Consider the following 17,058-nt stretch of genomic DNA (forward strand, 5'->3'; position numbering starts at 1 on the left):
TGCACAATATGTCAACCAATTAAGTGGGGGAGAATGTCACGGTTATGCTTGTCCGGGGTCTGTTGCCCATGGCCGCATGCCCGATCCAACCCCCTTCTAGCATACTTTCATATCATGTATTGTATTAGCTTAGTTAGCTCTTTCTTTACATTTTCATTGTAAGTGACCACTCGCCCTTTTGCATATGCAGGGTGCAAGTTGGCTTTTTGTTCAGAAGCACTATATGGGGATAAGACTAATCATTACTTTCCAATACCTGGAGTAGTACTCTATAAAGCTGTTGTTGCTTATTGCTTTCTAGCCTACTACAATCTTTCTTTCTTTATAGAGTAGTACTCTATAAAGTTTTGGGAACGGAGCTCGTTTGGTACCGAAACGGCCCCCGGGCCACGGGGCCCAATTTTTGCTCCGAACTTCCGGCACGAAAATGCGCAAAAACGAACCCAGGGGTTAAGAACGATGAAAAAAAGCCGTGTGCCAGACGATTTTTGGGAACGGAGCTCGTTGGTGCTCGAAATGGCCCCGGGGTCCCGCGGGTCGCGCTGGGAGGCCGTTTCCTGGTTCTCGAACCCCCCGACACGGAAATGCGCGAAAATGAACCCAGGGGTGAAGAACGATGGAAAAAAGTCGTGTGCCAGAGGCGTTTTGCGAAAGAAGCTCATTTGGTGCCCCAAATGACAATCAGGCCCGGCGGGGCTGCCTCGGGCCCAATTTTTAGCGAAACTTTTCGAAGAGCGAAAACGCGAAAACAGACCCATGGGTTAGAAACGATGAAAAAATGCTGTGAGCAGACGATTTTGCGAATGGAGCTCATTTGGTGTCCCAAATGGCTATCGGGCCCGACGGAGCTGCCCCGGGGATCAATTTTTGTGCGCGAACTTTCCGGCGAGCGAAAACGCGAAAACGGACCCAAGGGCTAAGAACGATGAAAAAAAGTCGTGCGCGCAGACGGTTTTGCGAACAGAGCTCATTTGGTGCTCTAAATGGCTATCGAGCCCCGCGGGTTTCCCTAGGGACCAATTTTTGTGCGCAAACTTTTAGCGAGCGAAAACACGAAAACGGACCCGAGGGTTAAGACGATGAAAAAAAGTCATGTACGCAGACGGTTTTACGAAAGGAGCTCATTTGATGCCCCAAATGGCTATCGGGCTCAGCGGGGCTACCTCGGGGCCCAATTTTTGTGCGCGAACTTTTCGACGGGCAAAAACGCGAAAATGGACTCAGGGGTTAGGAACGATGAAAAAAAGTTGTGCGTGCAAACGGTTTTGGGAACATAGCTCATTTGGTGCCCAAATTACTATCAGGCCCGACAGGATTGCCCCAGGGCCCAATTTTTGTGCGCGAACTTTTCAGCAGGCGAAAACGCGATAACAGACCCAGGGGCTAAGAACAATGAAAAAAGGGTCGTGTGCACAGACGGTTTTACGAACAAAGCTCATTTGGTGCCCCAAATGGCTATCAAGCCCAGCGAGGCTGCCTTGGGCCCAATTTTGTGTGCGAACTTTTCAACGGGCCAAAACGTGAAAACGGACCTAGGGGTTAAGAACGATAAAAAAAAAAAAAAGTCGTGCATGCAGACGGTTTTGCGAACAGAGCTCATTTGGGGTCGCCCAAATGGCTATGGGCCCGGCGGGGCTACCCGAGGGTCCAATTTTTGTGTGCAAACTTTCCAACGGGCGAAAATGCGAAAACGAACCTAGGGGTTAAGAACGATGAAAAAAAGTCGTGCGTGCAGACGGTTTTGGGAACATAGCTCATTTTTATATAAACTTAGGAAAATGCCTTATGTTTGGATTTGTTTTGATGGCGTTTGGAATGAAAGGGAAAATGATTACGATGGAGGAGAATTGTGGGGGTTTGATATTGAGTTGGACATGACCTATAATGAATTTCTGACCGAAGTTTATAGAATAAGCGGTGTAATGTCAAATGAGTATAATCTTGTTATAAGATGTATACTTCAATTGAGATCTAACGCCCCTGCATTTGTAATTCGGAATGATGAAGATCTACACACATTCCTTACATGGGAAGAGGTCTCAGTAGTACCTCTCTTTACATATCCACGCTTCCAAAGTGTTCAACAAATCAAGGATTTATCCAAAAAATTCATATGTCCGACGAACTAGGCCAGTACATTGGAAGATGGAGTCAGATAGTCCATTTTCCACCACATATTTTAACCCATCACTTACTTCATCGCCTAGTAATTTGGTGACTCATAATTTAGGGGATGATATAGACCAATGTCAATATTTCAATGATTGGTCTTGGAGGGAGAAGGATGATAGAGACCAAGGTCAATATTTCAATGATGGAGAGGAACCCAAGATTCATACCCACCATACACTTCATGCAGAAGAACGAACAACCAGAGACTATGGAGGCTCGTCACATGCAACGGGTCATGACTTGTCACATCCTTCTAGTAGCACAATCATCATGTCAGGTCAGTCTTATTCTTCTGAAGATGTGCAAGTTGGTGATATATTTATATCTAAGAAAGATTTAAAGATGTGGTTATCTATGTTAGCAATTATAGGTAACTTCCAGTTTAGGGTGAAGAAGTCGACCACAACATTATACAAAGTTATATGCTTAGTTGAAGAATGCAAATGGAGACTTCGAACCGTTAAATTGAAAATTTGTGAAATATTTAAGATCTCTAAGTATGACAATGTCCACACATGTAGAAATGAAACATTAACTAACGATCATAGACAAGCTTCTAGTTGGGTTCTCGAACATTTAATTTCATCAAAGTTTGAAGATGTTAGTCGTTCATATAGATCGAAGGACATTGTGGAGAATATAAAACAAGAGTATGGAGTGAGTTTAAGTTATGACAAGGCATGAGGGGCAAGGGAAGAAGCGTTAGTGCTTGTTTGGGGGTTGCCAGAAGAATTGTACAAGAAGTTACCTAAATTTGGTGAAGCCTTACAAATTGAAAATCTTGGCTCAACATTTAAATATGATCTGCAGGAAGATAAATATTTCAAGCACGTCTTTATGACTCTTGGTGCTTCCATTAGGGGATTTCTGAACTGCATTCGTCCTATTTTAATTGTAGATTGAACACATTTAAGGGGTAAATACAATGGTAAACTCCTGTTTGCAACTGGGGTCGATGGAAATAATCAAATATACCCAGTCGCGTTCAGTCTATTTCGTGGAGAAACTGATGAATCTTGAGTGTGGTTCCTTCAACAATTAAGATGTGCAATTAGGCAAGTTCATGATTTGGTTATCATATCGATAGACACCCTAGCATAAAAAAGGCAATTATCACGGTCTTCCCAGAAGCATTTCTTGGTATCTGCATCCATCACTTGAAAGCTAATTTATTAGTTAATTTTAAGAATAAAGATATTTTGGATATTTTCGACAAAGCAGCCAAGGCAAGTCATGAATTTGTATTCAACTACCATTGGAGTCAATTTGCAGGGTATCCAAGTCCAATTCCATACCCAATGAATACTCGATGAAGCCTGACCGGGAACCAAACTTATTTCTTTATAAATTTATAAATAAATATCAAATAGAGGGGATTATTAAAAAAAAAAACAATTAACAAAGCTCATGTCAATTTTCCCAGAAATTAGTAAACTATTGAGAATACATACAAAAAAGAAATACATACCTTCTTACGACGGAGTGTACAAAATCACCTGAAATACAAGTTTTGGACTTGACGAATTTCATTCTAGAAACAATTTAATGAAGAGAACTTATTGTGGGGTTGTAAACAAATCAAATTTGGTGGAGAATTTTTTGGGAGAATAATTTTTTGTTAATGGTTTTTGGATAAATTAATTTTAGGTGGAGAATGTGAATTGATTTGGTAGGTTGGTGGTTGAAATTGAAAGTGGAAATTTAATAAGGGGCATAAGAGTAATTATACAACCAACAAATTTGGTGGAGAATTTTTTGTGTGAATAATTTTTTGTTAATGGTTTTTGGATAAATTAATTTGGGAGATTGGTGGTAAGAGACATAAGAGTAATTATACAACCATATTTACATCATTTTCATCATCAAGGGGGTCAAAAAAACTTATGTTCAAAAAATCGGTCAAAAAAATAAAATGGAACTTCTAATGGGTCATTTTGCCCAATTTTCCTATTATTATTATTATTTTGATTAAAAAACACTTTTCATACCTAAACTGTCATGGAAGTAATAATTTAGTCCCTACACTGGACTTTGTAACAATTTAGTTTATAAACTTTAATATGTAACAATTTAGTCCTCGTACTTTGAAATTTGTAATAATTTAGTCCCTAACGTGGAAATACTTATCAAAATTTTATGTCAATTTTTATTATTCTGTTACGTAGACTTTGTATAGTGTAAAAATGTTGAGTCTCTAGTTAGTTTGTCAAATTATTTATGCAAAAAATCTCGTTAAATCTTAACAATAATTTTTACAATAAGAACTAAATTGTTACAAATGTGAAAGTATAAAGACTAAATTAAATTGTTATAAAATTGAAAGTTCAAGAATTAAATCATTTCATACCAAAATTTAGGAACTAAATTGTTATTTTTATAAAAATTTAGGGATTAAAGTGATTTTTAATTTATATATATATATATATATATATATATATATATATATATATGTCGTTAAAAGATTTAATTGTTTTTTTTGTAAGAGTTTGTAGATAAACATTAAAATAGCTTTACGTGCATTTGATTCCTAAATTTTACAAAGATATCTTTTTAGTCCTCAAATTTATAAAAGCTAGTCTATTCGGTCTTGAGTTTACAAAATATACATTTTAAAAATATCTTGCCTAAAAAGAACAATAACAATAACAACGAAATAAAATATCTTGCCTAAAAAAAACAATGAAATAAAATAGATCAAATGTTCCATTTCCATCATATTTCAAAAAAAAAAATTGTTTAAAAAATTTTGAATTTGATATCACTGTTTCAAAATATTATAATTTTACCCTTGAAATTTAAGTTTTGTTTCAATTTGGTTAGGTTTCAAATTTTATACTTAAACTTAATTTTTCACTAAATACTCAATTCAGCCTTTGACATTAATGCCTAATTAATTAGTTTAAAATAAATTTTAAAATTAAATTTTAACCATTATAAAAAAAATAGTGAAGCTTAATTAATTACAATTATTATAATTATTTTTAAAATAATCAACGAATATTAACACTAAAGATTGAAGTGAGTATTTAGTAAAAACTAGACGTCAAAAGTATACATCTTGAAACTTATTTACCAAATTGAAATAAAATTTAAAATTTAAGGATAAAATAAAATTATAATATTTTGAAATTAATAGACTAAATTAAAATAAAACTCAAAATTTAAGGACTAAAAATATAATAACTTAGATACTAACAAATATTCTTTCCTTTTAACCATTTATGAACTAACAACTCGTCCAAATTGGATTAAGATGCAGATGAAGAAAAGTCAACATTCAAAATTCACTTTAAACTCTTTGAACCAAGACCCATGTTTAACAGTACGTATTCCCACGTTCAAAGGATAAATTCTAAGTTTGTTTAAATCATAGCGACTAAATTTATTATATAATTAACATTTTACTTCCATGGAGTCGAGAAAATAAAATGGTGTATTGATTAGTAATTTATCTAAACTTAAATTTAAATGGAATAATATAAGATACCTAGAGGAGCCCGGCTAGATAACACATAGCAGCAATGGCAGCATATTGGCTTCTAGTGAGTTGTGCTCCTCTTCCTCTTCCACAAGTCTCTCGAACCTGCAGATTGCTGCTATCCAAGGAGGAAAAGCTCCCTAACCTTAATAATCAAACAGCAACAGCAACTAGTTCATTTACGGATACACTACACTAAAGAAGAGAGAGTATTTACTTAAAAGCTAAAACTTCTACTAATTTCCAATTACATTTACAGCAACATAATGTTCTTAGTTCGTACAAAATACCTCCATATGGGTAGTAAAAACAACACTTCATCCTCATCTTCCTCGATAAGATCTTCTGGGATACAGATCATCCAAGATACCTCCAAGAGTTGACAATGCATCTTGAAATTTTTGGATTTTAAGGAAGCCCCTTATCGTTGAAATCTCGCTCTCTGAGAATTTAGCTTTCTCCATTATCATATCAACAAGCTTTACAAGGGTGTCTTCCATGGACAAAGTACAGAGACCTTCGGCCAACATAACAAATGATGAGAATTCTGGTATATTTCCTCTCTCAATCATCTCGACTGTGAAGTCCACGGCTTCTCCAATTGGCCCTCCGCCGTTGCAGAGACCACGATAAACAATCTTATAAGTTATTGCATCTGGGGGATCAGCCTTCTCCAACATCTCTTTGAAAAGTCTCATGGCTTCATGAGTTCTGTTCCGCTTGAACAATGCTTGGATAACAGGATTATAGGCCTGAGGTGTCAGAACCATCCCTTTCATCTGAATAGACCGGAGAAGCCGACTTGCAACCTGAACTCTTCCTGCCTTACAGAGACCACCAATAAGTGTGCCGTAGGTGACGATGTCTGGATTGCATCCACTTGAGGTCATTGTTTGAACTATATCTGCTGCCTTTTTAATGTCACCAGTCTTGCAAAAGTGAGTGAGAAGTGAATTGTAGGTGAATTTATCAGGCTTCAGTCCCTCCATTATCATCTGGTCCATTAAATGAGCAGCATCTTCCACCCTCTTACTTTTACAAAGACCATCAATAAGAGTGTTGTAAGTCACTGAATCCCTTGAAACCCCTTGAAGTTCCATCTCATCAAATATCTCCTCTGCTTCTTCAATCCTCTTGTTCTTACAAAACCCATCAATTAATGTATTATAGATAACTACATTGCGTGCACAGCCACTCAACTCCATTTCCTTTAACAGATTTAAAGCTTCCTCCAGCTTCCTACTTGAACAAAGACTGCCAATCAACATATTGTACGTAAATTCGTCCGGCCGGCATCCTTTACCCTTCATTTCCTCGAAAAGCTCCACAGCGTTCCTATGATTGCCAGACAAGCAGAGACCCTGTATCAAAGAATTGAATGTACAGACATCTGGTAAGACTCCCTTGCTTGTGAGAAGACGAGCAATTTCAGTCGCCTCTTCAACTCGGTTCGCCTTACACAACGAACTAATTATAGTGTTATAGGTGACAGCATTTGGAGTGCAATCCCTTGAAACCATTTGATCCAGAATCGTCACTGCCTCCTCAATTTCACCCAGCTTACACAGTCCAGAAATCAGAGAGTTGTATGTGTAGATATCTGGATCAAATCCTCCTAAAAGCATTGCATCTACAACTTCCATTGCATGCCTAGCATGACCAACCTTGCACAAACCATTCACAAGAGTATTATATGTAAACTGATCGGGACGAAATCCTTCGTTCGCCGCTTCTTGAATAAAACTCAAGGCTTGATCAATTCTACCCTGTTTGCAAAACCCATTAATCAAGACATTAACAGTGACATCAGTACAAGGGCACCCATATTCTGCCATCTGTTCTTTAATTCTTAGTGCACCATCCAAATTTCCCTCCTCAATGTACCCCTGCATTATAGTTGTGAATGTGGTTTCATCTGGAGATAAGCCATAACTTGGCATTTCTTCCATCATCAAAATAGCAGGCCTAACCTGATGAGCCTTGCAAAGGGCCTTAATCAAAATATTAAATGTCGAAATATCGTGCCTAATTCGTCTTCTAACCATGCTCGAATGTGCAGATTCCACAAGTTTAAGCTTATTTGCCTCCACAAGAACATTCAACAACACATTATAGAAACGGGTATCTGGCTTCATCCTATATTCATCCTCCATTTCTTTAACAATGCCCATAACTTCATCATACAACTCGAATTTCGCATAACTTTCAACAAAAATCAAGAATATACCTCTATCGAACTCACAGCCAGAGAGCTTCATCTCCTCCAGAACGCGCCTCATGTACTCGAACGACCCTGCTTTTCCAAGCTTTCGAAGAATCTCCTCGTAAACCGAGGAACTGGGCACGAAGTTAGGCTGCTTTGAAGCCCAATTGAAGACGCGAAGGGCCGCTACTTCATCAGTTTGGCGACGAAGGGCGTCGATGAGCTGCTTGGGAGTGAAATCAAGAGGAAGATGATGAACATTTGGTGAAGAGGAAGTGAATTTGGAGGAAGAAGAGGAGGGGAGCTGGTCAGAAACTGAAGCAGAAAAGAAGATGGAGGAATTGGAGATGGGTTTGGAGGAAAAAGAGAGGGGAGAGTGAGGAAGAGACCATGGATAACACTTAACACAAGTGAGAGCCATTGGATCAATTCGACAAACACATAGAATGCAGAAAGATTTGAAGAAGTTCGCCGTTACGGTGAAGAGACCGGAGAGCTGTTGAACAATCGCCGGCGAAGTCGAAGTCGAAGTGGAATCTCAGAGAAGATGAGACTGTGAATCTGTGTGATAGAAATCACTGAGGACGATAACGCTGGATGAATTCACAAGCTTCAGATTCCTCCTCTCGGAAACTGTTTGATTTGCTTTCAATTCCCAAATGATTTTTTAGGGCAAATATCCAAACTCTTTTCTTTTTTTTTTTTTGAAAACCTAAATAAAAAATGACTACTTGTAGAAAAAGTAATGAAAAGTGATTTTCTACCGATGTTATCCATATATGATTTTACCACTTCGTCCCTGAGATGCATCTTGTTAGCCTGCCACTATCAAGGAACTCGATCCCCGATGGCTCGTTACTCGATCCTTAATTACTCGTCACACGATCCTTGATGCATGGTCACTCTATACGTGTGCAATTGATACGTATGTACTCGATCATAGTCATCCGTACTCAATACTCGATTAAATATATAATCGATCATTTTGAATTGCCTGTGCCCATGGGAGGACATATGTTGTAGTTAATGCTCATATATGAAAATACATAAATTGGAGAATTTTCTGACAAATTTTACTATTCTTTCAAGTCAATTTTTTGAAATGTGAATCAATTTTTGTTATTAACTAAGAGCAAACAGAATTGAAACACAAAAGAGAAAATCGAGCTCTTTTTCCCTCCAAAAAACCCATTTCACAAAACTTGTTTTTCTTGACAAAGATAAAGTTATAAAGGCATTCAGATCATTTCACTATACTATCTCACACCTCAAATAAATAAATATGCTAGTTTTTTTCCTCATTTTTTACTCACATTTTTTTTTATTTTTCTGACGCTGTGCAAGACATATGAATGTAGTAAAAGGAACGAGTTGTTGGGATTGGTGTCTTAATTCTCCCGGAGTCTCGTAATTTGTAAACTGTACACATTGTTATGAATAAAATAATAGTTATTTTATTTGGTATTTATGAAACCGAAATGAAAATCGCATCAGTTGAGTATTGAGGAACATGATGCCAAAATATAACAAGCAAAGAGATGAATGATGCCAAAATATAAACAGAGAGAAGAATGTTACCTGATGCATAGAGAATCGAGAGAGTTTCGAGTGTAGAGGTGCAGTCGTCGAGGGATATAAAATCGGAAGATGAGAGAAAATAGTCTGAGAAACGAATTGAAGTGGTGAAATAATGGACTTCAAATGGGTTAGGAATTCAAAAAGTTCAAAATGATCGAGTATACATTAATCTAGTATCGAGTACGGATGGCTATGATCGAGTATACACGTGTCAATTATCGAGTGACCTTGCATCAAGGATTGTGTGATGAGTAATCAAGGATCAAGTAACGAGCCATCGAAGATCGAGTTCCTTGGTGTGGCAAGCGCGGGGGGTGCATATCAAGAGCGAAGCGGTAAAATCACACGCGAATGACATCAGCAGAAAGTCACTTTCCATTACTTTTTCTATAGGTGGTCATTTTTCGGTTGGGCCTCCCAAATGAGGTCATCCATACAAAAAATTCAAACTCTATTGAAATGATTTTTTTTAATTCTAAGTTAACTTACAATTTTGGTCCTAAATTTTGCTAATTAATCCCTCTAATTTTAAAATTTTCAATTTAATCCCTTGGTTTTTTTTTAGGTACAAGTAAAAGGACAAAAACAAAAACTTAAAACACCAACCAATCACCAAGCAAAGTAGAATCCAACTACCCAAAAAACAGTGTCTTCGACAGAGTTGCTATTGAGTTGATCAAATGAAAGTCTTTAACCGACCCCAAACTCTTTGGATACAGAGTCATGAACTTCAAAGTTTTAGTTTGGATACGGTGAGGTATTTTATTTCAACGTGAGCATTATTATGAAATTAAACTCTGACCATATCAACAAATTCAAACTTTTAAACCATGGATCAAACTAAAACTATACAGAAACTATAAAAATCGAAATGTTTTTAGTTTTATTAAGTTGGTCTCTCTATTCTAAATGATTTTTTTTTTTTTGTCACCATGCTTTAATCTTGAGTAAATACCTTTAAAAAAACTTAATTTCAATCTAAAAACAGTATCATTTCTTCTACTATTTATATGTAAATATATAATTCAATATGTGAAGGTAGAAATTCAAATTTCTTACCCCTTTATTGAATGTTAGTAGTCAAATCAAACGTAAGAACTCTTTTTTAGCACAAGAAGTTATTTATAAATATTTATCGTAAGCTTGAGGATGTAAAATTTTGGTTTGAGACCCACTTATTAGTGGTTTCGTTTTTAATTTTCTATTTTTGAAATTTATTTTATTTTCTCTCAATTTTTTACCATAATTTTACCTTTTGAATTTTTAGTTAAATCCAAAAAAAAATGTTAAAAAAAAAAAAATTATCTTTGTTTTAGAAACCTGGATAGAAAATACATAGATCACAAAACAAGTAAACTTATAACCAGAACTAGTGTTTATAAGCTTAATTTGTAAACACCAAAAATTAAAAACCAAATAGTTATAAAACGGACTAAATTGATTTCAACAAGATTTTACAGCTGTAACTTCACTTCAGACTAGCACAAATGCAACAAGAATGAACACTAACTTAATGAATCAAAATCACAATAGGCACCAAAGCATTAGAAAAAAGAATCAAGCAATCAATTTTTACTTACTGCCAAAGCAAATAACAATAACCTAAAAGTAGAGAGGATAATGTTTGGGTTAAAGAAAGAATGTAATGTTATTAAATACAGCATCACTTCGAAAGCCAGAAATCCAAACTAAAACTGGAAAAAAAAAATTTAAATAATAATAAAAAATAAAAAAACAAGGTTGAAATTAGCATAAGGTCTCAGCTAACCCTCACAAGCTACATATATATTAGCTTTTATAGGTAATAATCAGACTCTAGATGGTCACTCAAGACAAAAAGTTGCATAACAAGTTAAAAGAAATACCATGACACAGTAGATGACACATAGTTGCATACTTGTTCAAGTAGAACAGAAGATTTTCAATGAAATCTAAGCCTCCATCTCACAAACTTCAACCATTACGATTCGCTTTCGTAGTCTTATGTTTCGTGTTCAGTTGGCACGGCTTCGAATGACATCGAGACCCATCTCGGTTGGATCAGTTGCTTGCAGCTCTACTTGTATTCCATCAAGCTCTCTCTTAAATCTGTCCTTGGAGCTTGCATATATCATCTTGCTTCTGACCCTTGAATTATCAGGAGACCTTCATTTATGATTTAACAATTCAATCAGTGAACAGATAAGAAGTATGCAAACACTGAATATTGAGGAAGTGTCATTACCATGCAATGAAGAAGATCCTGCTTTTTTGGCAATTTTCTTCTGTGACAAAGTCGAAATCATAGACAGCATAACGACACTCGTCGGCAGGGAGACTAGCAGCAAAATCTTCATAACTTTGGCTAGGCCCACCAAGTTTCTCAACAACTACTTGCTTCAGCTTCTCCTCAATCTTAAAGACAATGAATCGATGAGTTCTTTTCGACTTGAGCTCCAAAAACTTTAACTTACATTCATCATTCACAGCCATTCCTGATGCTGCATTGGCCTGTCAGATTCATAAAAGAGCGTTCTTATTAACACATTTTGGTTAAGAACTGATTCTAAATGGTCAAGCTAAGTTTGTAATATTTGATCGCCTCCTTGAAAACACGATTGTTATGCAATAAAATAAAAATGGAGGTTGACTGACACCCAAAACACACCTTTTCCTTCATTTTCCTTAAAGTTGGTAAGCAAATGGAAATGTGTGAAAAATGATTTTCCCTCTTCCTTTACAGATGACAGAGTCGGTCATTGCAATATTCTGGTATTGAAAAAGAAAATCACAACTCAAACTTGAAAATAATTTTAGCTTCTCCTGTTTCTGTAATGCCACAAAAGTATATGATTTATGAATGTGTAGATGGTATTTCTCAGTTCATGATGCAAAACACAGATTATTTTAACAGCAAAACTCCATACAACTTTGAAAGAAGTAGATCTTAGAGAGGGGAATAACTAAAATACTAAAATGAGGATCCATTTCCATCACAAGAGAGAATGTAGATAAGAACTAAAGAGAAAGAAGTATTAGATAAACATGGGTTCATCTCAAAACCAATTTACAATGAGAAGAGTATCTCTAGTATCTTATAAAAACTGTGAGGTCTCTTCATCTTTCCAATATGATATTTCCAACGTACTCCTCAAGAGATGGTGCTTCCTTGAACAGGTCCCATCCCAATTTTAGACTGAATACTTATTTGAGCTTCATGAGCTTATGGTACCATAATAGATAAACATTAACAATGAGAGGAGTATCTCAAATATCTTATAAAGACGGTGAGGTGCCTTCGTCTTTTCGACCTAAGATCCTCACCAAGAAGCAGTTGCAAAAAATTTTGCTCGACCAATCATAAAACTAAATCATCCACTTGTTTCAAACACAAAATCCATTCCAAGACAAACCAGATCAGATATCCAGATCTCAGAGCTAAACTTTACACACCAAAACAATTCGTGAACTATAAATCAACCCAAACCAAACACATTCAAATAATTCCAGTCAATTCAGATTCACCCTTTAACCACATCGCAGATCAAACACCAAGTTCAACCAAAAAAGAAAAGCTAAACAACAAAAACACATTTCCCCTCTGAAAATGAGGAGAATCTTGACAGATGATCAAGAACCCATCTCTAGCAGCAAATTTCAAGAAATTCCCCAGAGCTTTCCCAACAACCAAATGGGTCATGTAATCAAACACTTGGGAAACTAAAAACGAAGCAAATGAATCGAGGTATTACCATATTTTCTCCTTGGATGATTGCAGAAGAACACAAAAAACAGAGAAGGGAAGTGTTAGTCCGGCGATGAGAAATGAATGAATGGAGGGGGAAGGTTATATTGGGTAGTTGAGAGTGTTAATTATGGTGCCAGTGATTCAAATACCAGAGGAGAGGAGCGTGTCGAGGTGGTGAAAATCACTGTTGAAAACGATGATGAGCTTCCTTCCTTTTCTTGAAGTCGGCTTAAAGAAAAAGCCAAACCAAAGGAAAATTCATAGTGTTATGTAGGTTAAATTTTCTCACTCAAACTCAAATTTTTCCACTTTTCAATTATCTAATCTAATTGGTTTTTTAAGTTTAAAATATTTTATTTTATTATTTATTTATTATTGTGTTTGTTGTTGTCATTATTATTTAATAGTTTGATGAAGCTAAAAAGTTTTAAATATTACCATTATTATCTAATAGATTGATGAAGTTAAAAAGTTTTAATGTCTCTAAACTTTGTATTTCTGTGTCTAATAGATTTATTAGTTTATAATGTATTTGAAATCTTATAAAATTAATTCATTTATATATTATATAAAATTAACTTTTATGTGGTAGGAATTTTTAGTTTTCAAATTACATGTACTAAGAGTTTCATCCTTGGCTTTCCAATCTGAGTTTCATCCATCATAATCTCAAAGATTAAAAAAGTAATAAAATAAAAAGAAAAGTGGGTTATCTCTTTAATGAAGATGGGATTGGAACGTCTCTCTAATTAGAGAGTTATTTCTTCCTTGCGATGACTAACATTTTGAATATCCCTCGTGGTAGAAGAAGTGGAGATGAAATCATTTGGATTACTAATAAAAAGGATAAATTTTCGATAAAAAGTGCTTATCATTTGGGGATGAGTCTCTCGTTAGAAATTGTTGCATTCGCCTCACACATATAAAGCTCTAAAAAATTTTGGAGGACCTTATGGAATCTTCTAACGAGACCAAAGATCAAGTTGTCTTGCTAACATATCATAAATGATATTATCCTCATCGTAGGAAACCTAAACCCTAAAGGAATTAAATCTAACATTCTTTGTTCTTTTTGCAAGAATTTTGTGGAGTCAACTTGTCACTTAATTTTCTAAGAGAATTTGGGACCTTTTCTTACTATCTAACTTGTTTCCTCGTGGTATGGGTAGGAGTTAAGGGTGTTCAAATAACACGACAATCCAAACAATCCAAACTACTCAACCCAAAATATATGGGTTTGGTTGGGTTGGGTTGGTTGGGTTTTGTTTTGGGTTGAGTTAGGTTAAATTTTTTCTATTTTTATTGAGTTAGGTTGGGTTGTGTTGTGGGTTGATTAAAAAAATTTGAGTTGACCCAATCCAACCCAACCCGAATTTTATATATATTGATAATATATATTTCTCTTTATTTGAAGTTTAATTATTTTGTATTGATTAATTTGTGAAATGATTTTTGTTTTTGTTGAAAGTTTGCAATAAATATCATAAATATTTGATATTTAATGTTTGAATTTTATGAGATTTTAATTATTAGTTATAAATTTACATATTTTTATTTATTTTTTTAAAAAAATTATAATCCGACAATCCAAGCCAATCCAAATTTTAAGGGTTAAATTGGATTGGGTTAGAAACTTTATTTGAGTTATTTGAATTGTCAATCTAACCGATTCGAATTTTCAAGTTAATCCTATCATTGGAATTCCATGGATTATTGGGTCTTTCTTAGACAGTCTTGTTCTAGAGGAGCTGGACAAGGACAAGGAAACCATAGTGATGTGGAATCTATGGAATTTCCGCAATGATATCCGTTTCGACAACAAAAGGGTTGTTTTCCTATCAATCAAATGCATCATAGAGAATTCTTTGGAAGATGCCAAGTTTAAAGATTTCTTCCAGGTTCAAGAAGATGTCGTCGAGGTAGCCCATGTTTCTTCTTCGATGCCTTGTCCACGAAGTGCTTCAAAGCCGCCAGAAGCTAACTGAAAATTAAACTCTGATGCCTCTTGGATTCCGAGTAGATCCGGTGGGGGTCTGGATTGGATCCTGCCTGACCCTTCAGGCTGCCTTTTAGTTGGTGGGGATAAATCTGTGAAAGATTTCCACTCTATTCTCTTTCTTGAAGCTAAAACAATCTTGGATAGATTTAGATGTTGCTTCCTCTGTGAACGTTATTAAGTTTCTTTTTTCTCTTAGAGAGGAGAACAAAACAAGTTCATTTTTTGCTACTTTGGCATCCTTTCTAGGTGATTCTTTGATTTAGAATGATAATTTTTCAAATTTTACTCTCATTCATTAATAAGGAGAGGCTAGTGTAGATTGTGGGGTTGCTGCTTCTCTTTTAGTTTCAAAAAATATATTCGCACTAAAAAAAGTTTCAATTATGGAGAAATAAATTGAAAGAAATAAAGAATATTAGTTTAGAACCAGCTTGAATTAATTTATTAATGAACAATAAAAAGATTTTACAAATTATAAATAATCAACGAAATCATTAGTATCTACTTATATCGAGAGATCCGTACACAACGTCTCTTCTAAAAACTGAGAACACCCGCTACAAAACAGCCCAAAACAGTGGCGCAAGTAAATCGCGTACCTCTCACTACTGCCGGAAGCAGCTTCCAAGGCAAAACCAAACCGCCACACCAACGTTCGAACCGGCGCTGACAAACCCATGGCCGGATGACTGCCTCACCAGATCGCTCACGCCGCAAAACAGCTTTACCTTCAGTCTCGCCGAACCGAGGACCACTGTTCTCTGACGAGCTCGCCGGACGGAACCAAGCGGGCAATCCAGATGGCTTCAACTCCTCCAATCTGCTTCAGCGGCTGCCAGATCCACCTCACACGCGGCTCCCCGTTTTCCCTGCGTTTCTACCTTTTTCCAGCCAAAAAGAAGACCCACGAATTCTGCCCATGGAGAAGAAAAGGGTAATGATAATGTGGACCTTTAATTTTTTCAAAAATTTAATAAAATCCACTTAAATACTTTATTATTTTCTACAAATGATAGAGACACAAAATTAAAAATTTAATGACTTGTTATATACAAAGTTAAAATATTAAGATCATATTAGAATCATTTAAAAGTTAAAAAGACTTTCTGGACACATAATTGAAATATATAGGTCACTTTTGAAAATTTAAATACTATAAATAGAAATATGATAGTTTAGTCTACATTTGATAATCATTTGATAATCATTTGATTTTTATTTTTAATTTTTAATAGTTATGTTTATTCGTAGTTTGTCTATTTCTTAACTAAATATCGGTATTCTTCATTGCAAAAAATTAAAAACTATTCTTATTTAGTTTCTAAAACTTGTCTTGGTAGTTTAAAAACAATTAAAAAGTGTAACAAAACCAAAAAATTAATAGTTGGAAGTTGTGTTTTAATAATTGTTATTTAATAGATTTGTAGGTACTCAACTTGTAATTTATTCTAAAATGACATTAAATTTAAGAAAATATCTAGTGAGCTTTCATTATAAGTATTATAAATGGATAGGTTAAAGTAAGACTTAGTCTCTATGATTTGGGCTTAATTTTATTATAGTTTCAATTTAGTTCTAATTGTTAAAACTTCGATTCCCAAAATATCTAATTGGTATTAAAAGTTTTGATGTGCTCCATATAAGTTTGTTAAACAAAACTATATAAATCTATATATGACCTATTTATTCATATTTATCGTGCGTATAGAAAGGTATTGATTTATTTACTTAAATGGAGAATACAATTATATTATGATAGTCAACATAAACATAACTCAACGATAATAATTTATATAATATTTTCTTTAAATAGAAGGTTTGAATCGACATACTCCATGCGTTAATAAATTACATACAATTATCATGCCTTCTCTAAACCATACCTTTGTTTCCATCATTCT

The 17,058-nt window shown here is 35.1% G+C and overlaps 2 protein-coding genes across 8 annotated transcripts; both read right to left on the reverse strand.

Moving 5' to 3' along the window:
* Nucleotides 1–2,819: 2,819 nt before the first annotated feature.
* LOC120072774 (pentatricopeptide repeat-containing protein At3g53700, chloroplastic) lies at nucleotides 2,820–8,534 on the reverse strand. 2 transcript variants are annotated; one of them, XR_005480599.1, is made up of 3 exons: nucleotides 5,941–8,534; nucleotides 5,660–5,795; nucleotides 2,820–3,668 (listed from the first exon to the last, which is right to left on the reverse strand). XR_005480599.1 is itself a non-coding variant. In XM_039025257.1 (2 exons), exon 1 carries the CDS (start codon nucleotides 8,272–8,274, stop codon nucleotides 5,974–5,976), a length of 2,301 nt encoding a protein of 766 aa, XP_038881185.1. In that variant the 5' UTR covers nucleotides 8,275–8,534; the 3' UTR covers nucleotides 5,433–5,795; nucleotides 5,941–5,973. The 2 variants fall into 2 exon arrangements, 1 of the variants encoding a protein (XP_038881185.1); XM_039025257.1 differs by lacking the exon at nucleotides 2,820–3,668 and having other exon boundaries at nucleotides 5,433–5,795.
* A 2,506-nt stretch (nucleotides 8,535–11,040) lies between these two features.
* On the reverse strand, nucleotides 11,041–16,114 carry LOC120072775 (actin-depolymerizing factor 1-like). 6 transcript variants are annotated; one of them, XM_039025258.1, is made up of 4 exons: nucleotides 15,757–16,114; nucleotides 12,079–12,145; nucleotides 11,656–11,921; nucleotides 11,041–11,576 (listed from the first exon to the last, which is right to left on the reverse strand). In XM_039025258.1, exons 1-4 carry the CDS (start codon nucleotides 15,834–15,836, stop codon nucleotides 11,426–11,428), a joined length of 564 nt encoding a protein of 187 aa, XP_038881186.1. In that variant the 5' UTR covers nucleotides 15,837–16,114; the 3' UTR covers nucleotides 11,041–11,425. The 6 variants fall into 6 exon arrangements, with proteins under 6 accessions (XP_038881186.1, XP_038881187.1, XP_038881190.1 ...); XM_039025259.1 differs by having other exon boundaries at nucleotides 12,079–12,179; nucleotides 15,757–16,112; XM_039025262.1 differs by lacking the exons at nucleotides 12,079–12,145; nucleotides 15,757–16,114 and adding exons at nucleotides 13,163–13,173; nucleotides 13,308–14,469.
* Nucleotides 16,115–17,058: the final 944 nt, after the last annotated feature.

Source organism: Benincasa hispida, chromosome 3 (genome assembly GCF_009727055.1).
Source record: "Benincasa hispida cultivar B227 chromosome 3, ASM972705v1, whole genome shotgun sequence".
NCBI classification, from domain to species: domain Eukaryota; kingdom Viridiplantae; phylum Streptophyta; class Magnoliopsida; order Cucurbitales; family Cucurbitaceae; genus Benincasa; species Benincasa hispida.